The sequence below is a fragment of the Pelmatolapia mariae genome, linkage group LG1, assembly GCF_036321145.2.
Source record: "Pelmatolapia mariae isolate MD_Pm_ZW linkage group LG1, Pm_UMD_F_2, whole genome shotgun sequence".
NCBI lineage: Eukaryota > Metazoa > Chordata > Actinopteri > Cichliformes > Cichlidae > Pelmatolapia > Pelmatolapia mariae.
The window spans coordinates 39,084,575-39,095,385 of NC_086227.1; the positions used below are offsets into that span (position 1 = coordinate 39,084,575).

A 10,811-nucleotide genomic window follows, 5' to 3' on the forward strand; every position below is an offset into this window, starting at 1 on the left:
CACATACTTCGTACACCGCCTCCATCTGACAGCAGAGCTCACTGCAGGCAGACGGGCAGGAGTGGAGCCCACAGCGAAGGCGCTCGCTCCGCTCGACCATAAATTCCGAATTAGGAGTTCCTTTCTCTGGAACTAACTCCCGAGAAACAACCCATAACCCCACTCCACTAAAACACTCGGCACAATGAGGATAGACAAGTACCGTTGTCCTGGCAACCGCCAGATTCAGACACGTCCACCACCAGATGGAGAAGTGTGATTGGTCACAGATCTCCGCTGCGCTAGAGTCCAGTGGCGGCATGTTTACACCACTGCATCCCACATTTACAATGTGCTTGGTGATGTAAGGCTTGGATGTAGCTGGTCGCCATGGAAACCCATCCCATGAAGTTCTCTACGCACTGTTCTTGAGCTAATCTGAAGGCTGAAGTTTGGAGGTCTGAAGCGATTGATGCAGAAAGTCTGCGACCTCTGCGAGTCTGCGCTATGCTCCTCAGCCACCGCTGACCCCACACCGTGATTTTACGTGGCCTAGCACTTCATGGCTGGGTTAATGTTACTCCCAATCGCTTCCACTTTGTTATAATCCCACTCACAGCTGAACGTGAAAGGTTTAGTAGTGAGGAAATATTTGGACTTGTTGCACAGGTGGCAAACTGTCACGGTTTGTAGAAGCCGTGTGCATGCTGAGGTGCTTGATTTTATACACCTGTGGCCACGGAAGTGACTGGAACACCCGAATTCAATGATTTGGATGGGTGAGTGAATACTTTTCACAGTATCGTGTATTTGTGATTTAACTAACTTTACCTTCTTATATAAAGCGCCTCGAGGTGAGTTGGTGCTATAAAAATAGTCGAATATGACAGGTTATTATCTGCATAGCAATGAAAAAAAATGTGTTTCCTAATAGTTTTACCAAAGAGAAGCATGTATGACGTAAACAGTGTCAGCCGCTGTGACACCTTAAACTCAGTGAAGACAGAAAACATGAGGACTCTGTTCTCCAGAAAATAGTCATAGCCCAACCCCACCCCAAAATCAGCTCATTCATAACTGCTGTGCGTAACATGATGTCAGTCAGGAGGTGCGTTTCTTTTCTTCACCTCTGTGGTTGCAATACCAACGTCTGTGTGAAGAAGACTCCTCGTTTCCACGGATACGTCCACTGGCAGCTGATGGACGTGGTAAACGTGCCTGCTGATAGTTTCACTGTTTTTAGTCATCAGCTGAACTCTTCTGATTAACTGTGACTCACATGATGACAGGATCTGACACACACACACACACACACACACACACACACACACACACACACACACACACACACACACACACACACACACACACACACACACACACACTTGTTTACCCTGTTTGTCTGTCACTGATGCAGCACTCTTATAGATCCCTGAACCTGGATCTGGACCTCAAACCTTTAAACTTTTGTCCCTGACTGAGGCGCAGCCGTCTCACATCACACAGCTACAGGCTTTGCCATGGAGCCGTCAGCTTAAGCTGAGGGTGATGTGTCATCTGTGATAATTGTGGGACATCTGTGCAACTCTGTCAGACAAGTCCTACAAAAGCTCTGCAGGGCATCTCCACCTTACAAAAATGTCCCGAAGCTCCAGAAATTCCCTCCCTCCTTACAAAACTGTCCTCACTTCCTTGTTCATTTAAAACGTCCTGAAAAAGTTCCCTGTTCTTCCACAGAAGCTTCGTCTCTGTGTTTGTGCGGACCTTTGAAAAGTCTCAGACCTGAATGTGTCTTTACGAGGACCGGACAGATCGTCCTCACAGAGCAGAAGCGGTCTCAGAAGCGAAGACATGTCCAAACAAAGACCCAGCTGTCATTTGGACATCACTGCATCCTCTCCTGGTTTCACTGTGACTCAGCGTGACTTTCTAAATGCTGTAACTTCACTTACAGTCAGATGATAAAGGTCACGGAAAGAAGAAATCACCTCCTGTCACCCTGAGGATGGGGCCACGGTTTGATTACAGGAATATACAAACAGCACATGGTGAGAGAAGCTCAGCGTCAGTGTTTCACACCGATGTCACGATGTTAGACACGAGGCAGTGAAATCTGACATAAACACGTCGGCTTTGAGGGAAGATTTAATAAACGGAAGCAGCAAAATGTGACAGCGTGTAAACCGATCAACTCTGGTTCCTTTCCTGTGTCTTAAACAGCATGTCATGTGACCCACCACCATGCTGTAGTTTATTCCCTCACTGAGACAATTCAGAGCTGTTACACTCCAGCAAGATTACTCAAACGCTGCTCAGTGGGAGAGGTGGTGCAAAGGAAGACCCCATGAAGGTTTGGCCTGGTTGGAGGAGGACGGGCTCTCTCTGAGAACACTTCCTGTCAGTGGACCTGGATGGACACAGCCACAAATTACAGGTTTGCCTCATCACAGCTGTTAAAAGTTTATTAATGCTTAAAGTTTGCATTATTAGGGGTGTGGCCTCTTTGACTGATAGGTGGATGGTGACACAGGTGGCTGTAGCTGCTAGCCAGGCTTCACCTCACCCTAAACTGGACCTCTGGACCACGTTTGTGCTGTTGGAGCCTTTTGGGGCATTTGTAATGACATCATGTGACCAATAATATGTCTACTGTGAGGTCACTGTACTAACAGACCGTCCAAGAAGGCGGAGCTCCAGTTTGGGTGAAATTCTTTGGGACTAATTAGCAGGTATCTGTGTCCGGACGATGCTCTCACACTGCCTGTCGATGCATTTTGCTGATAATGTCACGATTTCTTATAGAAATGATCAATTCTGTCTCAAAAAGGGCAAAATGGTAATGGGGCTACCCTACTTTCACCTTATGTAGAAATCTACTTTGAAAAAAACTCAACAACAATTATTTCATAAGACTTTCACAAAGTTTCAAAAAGTTTTCTATAACTTTATTTAAGGTTTCCGTCCTTCATCATCTTTCCTTTCATGTAGACGTGTTTTTGCTTTCTTTGCAGTTTGCTTGCAGGCCGTCACACTGTTTGTATATTATAAATACATAAATATATATTTGTAGTGGTCCTTCTAGAAACAACTCTCGCCACTTAGCATCTACTTTGAAACAGCCTCTGGCACTTTTTTGGCCAGTTATCTAAATTGTGTTTAATTTTAAGGCCCATTGGGACATAAAAATCAGGACATTTCCTTCAGGATTAATAAAGTATTTCTGATTCTGAAAAATCTGCATCGGCTCAAATCTGATTTTAAAAAATGCTTGAAAACTCTGCTGAACTACAATAAAGCTGAAAAATATTTTCCCCCCTTTGGAAGTGAAACTTCCCTCCATCTTTGCTGTTCCTGAATCGTCCTCCATGTTTTTTTCTCTGAACTTGTGTTCAGATTCAGCGAGTTGCTGATGTCTCTCCACGTGTGACACGTGTCTCTTTTTCATTTGTAGCCTCACTGGCATTAAAAATTCAACCTCACATCAAGACACTGAAGCTGAGATGTTGACGCTGTGATGTCATGAGTGTTAGGGTTCCAGCACTCTGATTGGCAGATGTAGTTTTCAGGTTTTGGTGTTAATGACGCGTGCGGGAGGACCTGGCGTCCTTCGTTCTCTGTCTCTTCACACCGTCTCTCGTTCTGCATCCATCATCCCTCCATCTCTGCCGTCCGCTCGGGCAGTGGAGGTGAAGGCTCCTCCTCCTCCTCCTGTACCGGTATCTCCGCAGGTGTATGGACAGGTGGAGGTGAAGCACTGGAGCTCAGCTTCTTGCTGACTTGAGCATAAACTGAATTCCTGTCGTAGTTGCTAAAATCCTCCAGAGCGGCATCTTCTGCTCTGGCTGGCTTGTGATTGGCCGGCGTTGGTGGTGATGATATGTCCGGGTTGGTGCCGTGTCCTCCGACGGTGTGGTAGATGTGGTCAGCGTTTTGATCTGTGAACAGACAGACGACAGTTAGGAACTAATGATCAGATCATGATGATCAATAAAAGTACTGTTTCTGTGGTTTCTTCGCTCTCTCCCTTCAGAGAATAAAACCTTGGCTCTGTGGCGCCCCCAGGTGGCTCCTCCAGGGAGTGAACTGCACTGAGACTTCCTCTTCAGGACGTGACTCTGTACACACAAACACAGGCATCATGGGACATGCAGCAATCTGAGTTTCTTCACCGAGTTTCTTAATTTTTAAGTGTTCTCGTTAAAAAATAATATCACGAGTTCATGAAAGCGATTCAGCCTGAAGCCAGAAAATCGAGCATGAGAGCAAACTAAAAGCATCTTGTTCTACATGAAAACTCCATCAAATATTCTTACTGAACCTGTTAATGAGCCTCATTTGTGTTCATCTGGAATATTTCTTATTTACTTATATTTACTCATGTGTTTATGTCATCTGTTTTATTCTTTAGTTTCACGTACGATGGAGCTGTCGTGACTTTAGAGTCGTGACATCGGAAGCCGGAGAGAGAAGACAGCGAGAGGTGAGAACATCATCATTTTTTTTTTTAAAAAAAGCACATTGATTAAATTCAAGTCGTTGTTATTTATTTAGCCCCAACAACACTCGCCTCAAAGTGTTTTATATTGTAATCTAAAGACCCAACAATATTACAGCTATCAGATGAGCCCCTTTAAGCAAGCACTTGGTGACGGTGGGAAGGAGAAACTCCCTTTTAACAGGAAGAAATCTCCAGCGAATTAGGGTCAGGGATTTAGGGAATTAGGGTCTGCAGCTGGCTGCTGCTCAACCCTGATTGGATGATTTGATCTACAGCAGCTTGGTGCTTCATGGCGACACATTGAAATTTGCCACGCTGCCAGGGGATCAGTGCAACGTCATACTTCCTGTTTCCTCCTAAATTTGGACACTGATGAAATGATTTCTGCAGACCTCATGTTAAATCAGCTCCACTGATAATCACGGAGCATCTCGTCCTTCCTGCTTCTGCGCACGAGAAATGAGACTACAGATAAAACGTGCCTCTCCTTTAAATGCAGAATAAATTTAAAAGATCCTTCAGCTCGAGGTCGAAAGCTTCTTTTTTGTGATTCTTTATTTTTCCTTTGGAAGAATAAAGTTATGTTAAAGGTGGGAATGCACACAGGAGATCATTCATATTTTTTTCAGAAACTATTAAAACAGTCTTCCCAGCCTCATCATTCGTTTGACCTCATGAATCGTATAATTTAAATGTCTTTAGTTAAAGTCTGCTGTCTGGCTGGTGTTTGATGGGACCTTGCTCAGTCTGTGGCGCCCCCACGTGGCTCCTCCAGGGAAGGACCCTAACAGGGTTTTCTTCATAAGGATGAGATTGAGGGAGGACTGATGTGATATCTTTGTGGAGCTGAATCGGCTCTCGCTGACGGTGAGTAGCTGTTGTTAGTGCAGTAAATTCTGACTTATTTTCCGTGGTGGTCGTCGTTTCCAGCACAGGAGGTATTCATTTCACCTCCGATCTTCAGGTTCAGAGCAGTTACTCGTCTACCTCGGTGCACTCACGCGTAAAAGACATTTTTCTGCAAAGACTTTTATTTTCTGGAGGTGTTGTGAGCTCTTCCTCCACCCTGACTTCATTTCACGTGCAGTTTGGTGCTGCTTATATAAAACTGAAGTAAACTCCGCACGAACCTGAAAATGTGATGAAACTACTTCATTAAAACTTCATTTAGTATAGCTGAAAAGTCTGCTCACGTTTCTCGTCGTTCTGGATCTCGCTGATCGTTGGGTTTTCTCTCACTTCCTCCAGCTTCACCTGTCAATCAACATGACAGGTTAAGTATGTCTGTGCAGGTTCTCAGTCATCCAGGTCATCGTAGTCTAAGGAGCTTAGAAAGAAAAGCGTCTGGGCTTCTTTAAGTTGCTTGAAGACGTTTCACCTCTCATCCGAGAAGCTTCTTCAGTTCTAGGGTCACATGGTGGAGAGTCCCAGATTTAAGCCCTGTGTGAGTGTCCCCCCCAAGAGGGACAAAGGACCCCCTAATGATCCTCTACCTAGAAGACCCAACTCCACGGGACGAGACTCGGCTGTCCATCTGTATCTCAAGGACAAAGGTCAACCGTTTGAGGATGCCAGTGTTCACATTTTGGACAGAGAGGACAGATGGTTTGAAAGAGGAGTGAAAGAAGCATCTATGTCCACTGTGAACGGCCATCTTTGAAAAGAGGGTGGGGCTTATGACCCCAACTATCTGCAATCTATATCCAGTGTTGGGATCCTTCCCAGACGCCTTAACGCCCACTCACATCCTGAAATCACATGATAGGGTGGGGCCAGGTTTCACAATGGGCTCACGTGAAGCCTTGGCTGATTGTTACCTACACCCGTTTTCACACCTTGGCTCGTGTGATTAGGTAGAGGATCATCAGGGGGTCCACTCCCACAGGGCTTAAATCTGGGGCTACGTCCACACTAATGCATTTTCGTTTGAAAACGCATAGTTTTCTCTCTGTTTTGGCCTCCCGTCCACGCTAAGACGCTGTTTTCGTTCTCAAAACGCTCTCGAAAGCGCACACATTTCAAAACGGAGCTTGGGCGTCGCAGTGTGGATGGCGAAAACAGAGACTTTCTAAAACGATGACGCATGTTAGTCATATGATGCAGTCATGTGACCAATTAAACAAAGATAGCGGAGGGCATTATACAGCAATTGTACAAAAATTAAAGCTTAATATCAGTCTGTACGTGCTCCAGAGAGCTTTTCTTCAAATTCTGTAATTCTCACTCGCTTTGGCCACTTTGTACTTTTGTGTTACTCGCAGCAACAACTCCACCTCATTGTTAGTCCATTTAAAAAACTCGGTGCTTTTCCTCGACATTTTGCCGTGATGCTTCAACGAGCCGGAAAGTAAATAAACGGCAGACAGAAATGAGGCAGGTCGAATCTTCTTGCGTTTCACGCATGTGCAGGACTGGAACGTAAGCGTTTTCGGCCGTTTCAATGTGGACGCACAACTCTTGTGAAAACGACTGAAAACGCTAGTGTGGACGCAGAGCATTTTCAGACGAAAACGCTGTTTTCAAATCTATCCGGGCTAGTGTGGACGTAGCCTGGGACTCTCCACCATGTGGCCCTAGAACTGAAGAAGCTTCTTGGATGAGAGGTGAAACGTCTTCAAACAACTTAAAGAAGTCCAGACGCTTTTCTTTCTCAAGCTCCTCAGACTACAAGTTAAGCCACGCCCCGTCCCATCAGAGGTTTTAGGTCGTTAAACTCGTCTCTTACCACGCTGATGAGCGTTGACGGGGTCCTGTTCACCTCCAGATCCTGAAGCTCAAATGAATGTCTGAAAAATAACAAACAACAGCGTTTTTTATCCAAGTTCAGATCAGGTTTTAATGATTCACTGATCATTTCAGATATTACTGGATTATTTAAGATTGACTCTGATAATCAGGAAAGTTAAACTTTTCATTTTCATTCATTTCATCATTCTGTGATGTAGAAAGTCAGCTGACCTGCCGCAGTCGCTGCAGAGACCCGTGAGGAAGATGGAGAGGATGAGGAGGATGATGAAGAAGCTAACCACTCCTGATGACAGGAGCCACAGCTCGATGACGTCTGGTCCGGTTGCCATGATCCCTGAGAGGAGAGAAAACGCAGATGAGTGAGGGTTAAAGACATCAGCTGGTCCTCAGAGTCCACGAAGGACGCTGACGCGTCAGAAAAACAAACGTGAGGACGACCCGGAGACTTTATGACCTCCAGGAAACTCACTTTGCATTTTAGTGTTTTGTAAAGAACTTTAATTAGCATCAGATGTAAATTATCCTCAGTTTCTCTGATCATTAACAGGTCTAACAATCAGCAGAGGTCAAAGGTCAGAAACTTTATTCTTCCTTCTCGCAGACTTCCACAGAAACTCCACCTGATCTGTTTTCATATCAGAGGAATGCTTTAAATGCGCTCTTCAAACATAACTGAGCAAATATGAGCTCATATTTACTGATATCATTAATGCAAGCTGATGTGTGCTAAAGCCCTGAGTCATGAAAGCACGAAGCAACACACTCGTGGATCAAACGTGACGCTGTGTGTGCTTTAAGGCCGGTCCGTCGTCAGGTGTGTACTCGTTCTTTCAGCCCAGCGGCGACTCGGTTGAATCATCCTGACCGACTCCTGTTACACAAACAGTGAAGCAGATGCCGGGAGGTGGGTCGCAGTGTGAGAGCGCCATGTTCAGATTAGAAAAAACTGCATTTAGCGCAGTTATTTCACTGTAATAAAGGAAACGAGGCGCAAACAGCCAAGCTAACACGTATCCACCTCACTGATTATCACGCCACATCTCTTCAGTTAAATGTTGCAGTGACAAAACATCAGTTAAATGTTTCAACAGGTGGGGGTTGGGCTGTTTTTTATTCTGTGCAGGGGGAACTTCCTGTTGTCTCCAATGCCTGACAGCTACTTTGTACCCACCCTGTTAATAATAAGTCACACTTTTCACCCCTGAAGACAAATTCCTGCACAGAGGACAGAGCTGTGACTTAAATACGCAGACACATCGTAGTCCATCAAACTTGAGACTGAACTTAAAGTGAAGTAAGGCCACAGAGCAGGCGAACCATGAAGAGATTAGAATAAATGAATGAAAACAGGAAACATCATCACCATGTGCGATGATGATCAGAGCTGTGGTGAAAGGTTTGGGCGGGGCTGCTCTTTTTAAGATTTCTTCTCTTTTCTCAGTCGTTTGGAGACGGAGTTCCACGTATGAAGAAGACGACTGCGTTTCTGTTAATTTTCTTTTTGTTTTTGCAAAGAAAGCGAGCCTATAGCGTCCACAAAGGCGAGCCGCAGTCCCAGCAGGTCACCTGATCTCAAGGTCAGCCCACATCACCTGATGGCTCAGGCAACACCCTTGTCCACATCCTGATGGGTGAGCAATTTAAGCTGCTTTATCCTGCCTGGCCACAGTTTCTGCACATTTGCAAGCCCCTTTGCCTTCCAGCGAAGCCTCCTCTGTTCTGTACGAGGAGGTGGTGCTGTCGCTCCACCTGAATCCATCTTTGTATGCACGAGCACGGCGAGGTCCCAGAAAAATGGCAAACAAGTCAAAAAAGAAAAAAAAAAAGCTATGAAGAGGCGTAAAACAAGTAAAAGAGACATTAAGAGTCCATAAAGAGACCCTAAATAGTTCTGACAAAGTGCAAAACAACAACATTGTATTGATAAAAGACAGTGCAGCCACAACAGTTGGCCTCTTCACAGATACAAACCATTAAAGAGACACAAAACCCCAAATTACAGCCCTTTGTTTCAGCCTGTTCCTCATAGAACAGGGTGGGGTCTGCAGCTGGGGCCCGCTGCCTCATCATCTGTCTCTGGTTTTCTGGTGTGAATACCAAACGATGCCAGTCTGTCTTTTAACCTGTTTCCTGGTCTTAAAAGTGCTACTATGAGAATATTTTTCATGTTAAACGTGAAAATCAAGAACACACTGACGCTGCTGCTATCACATAAGACAGCTCAGAAAAGGAACAGATAACAGAACCTCAGATGTGAAACTTGGTAAAATAGTTACTTCATGATATCTCTTGACACATTAATATTAGGATAATTAGTGTTTGCACATTAATTTCCTTTAAAACTGATATTATGACTGTACGTCTGTGAATGAAAACACATCAACTTTCTCATCTACATTCATGTCAGTTAAATAACTGCAGGCAGCTCCAGAGTACAAGTGGAGCTCTGAGCGTTCCAACAGTTCAGTTTACTTTCCTAATATATGAGCGCTAAAGTTTAAGAAGCAGTGTGGACGTACCTGTGCACAGACAGCTGTGTGTTCAGGTTCAGTGGTGCTATGAGGGTTTGTTCCTGCTGCACGTTTACTCATTGACAGACTGAACAAACACTGAGCTCCTCTGCTGTGAGAGCTGCTTAAAGACACACTGCACAAACACTGCACAGGGCTCCAGATTCCCCCACAGGAACTGAGACCTGCTTAGCTTAGCTAAGCACAAAGACTGCAAGTGCACATATTCAAAATGTTGCAGTCTTTGCTTAAAGCTAAAAATGTGTGATTATTAATGCTAACAAAAATCGGTAATTATTCAGAAATGTGCAGAAAGACTGCAGTTCCTCTAATATCCAACAGAGGCTCCAGCATTATCATAGTTTAATGGGCACTAAACCTACTGTGTGTATATTAATTTTAGGCAGAGTGCTGACAATACTGGGGATTTATGCCAAAAACATTAGTCCACATTAATAATAAGGCTCTAACACATTTTAGACCCATCAGAGATCACTGTGAGTAACTAAAACTGGAACGTTGCATCACAGACTGTCTTGTTAAAGGTGATGGTGTTCCACAGGGCTCTGTTATCGATTCTCTACTTTTTATTCATGTTTAAATTCAGTTCTTGTTTCTCTGGGAGGTTTATTGCTCACCTGGTTAAATTTTTATCAAGGCTCAAAGTCTGCATATTTAGAGACATACAAACTCACATTTCCTCTGTGGTCCTGATAGCTATCAGTTCAGCCTCTGGTGGTTTAGCTTTAGATTTGCTGTTCATAGCAGATTCGATTAGAAGGTAAAGCAACTCAAACTGTTTGAAACCTCTATTTTTACAGAGCTACAGGCTAGCAGCTCACTTGCTGCCTCTTTTTCTGCTAAAGTCTTTAATTTATTCGTATCTCTGCTTTTTTATTTTTAACACCCTCCGTGTATTTGCTGTTTCACTGCTGATTTGCTGATGAACTTTGACCTGCTCTACAAGGTTATGTGAACAGGATGTTCCTCACCTGTCCATGTGGTTCCTCACACATCTGTTATAATCACTGTGTTAAACTTTTACTCTGTGCTGCCAATAATACAGCCACAAATGC

General features: G+C 44.4%; 1 protein-coding gene across 1 annotated transcript; it reads right to left on the reverse strand.

Annotated features, from left to right (window-relative positions):
- Window positions 1-2,909: 2,909 nt before the first annotated feature.
- Window positions 2,910-10,808, reverse strand: si:ch73-204p21.2 (uncharacterized). The gene is made up of 6 exons (XM_063480836.1): window positions 9,745-10,808; window positions 7,436-7,559; window positions 7,203-7,263; window positions 5,671-5,731; window positions 4,020-4,094; window positions 2,910-3,914 (listed from the first exon to the last, which is right to left on the reverse strand). Exons 2-6 carry the CDS (start codon window positions 7,552-7,554, stop codon window positions 3,628-3,630), a joined length of 603 nt encoding a protein of 200 aa, XP_063336906.1. The 5' UTR covers window positions 7,555-7,559; window positions 9,745-10,808; the 3' UTR covers window positions 2,910-3,627.
- Window positions 10,809-10,811: the final 3 nt, after the last annotated feature.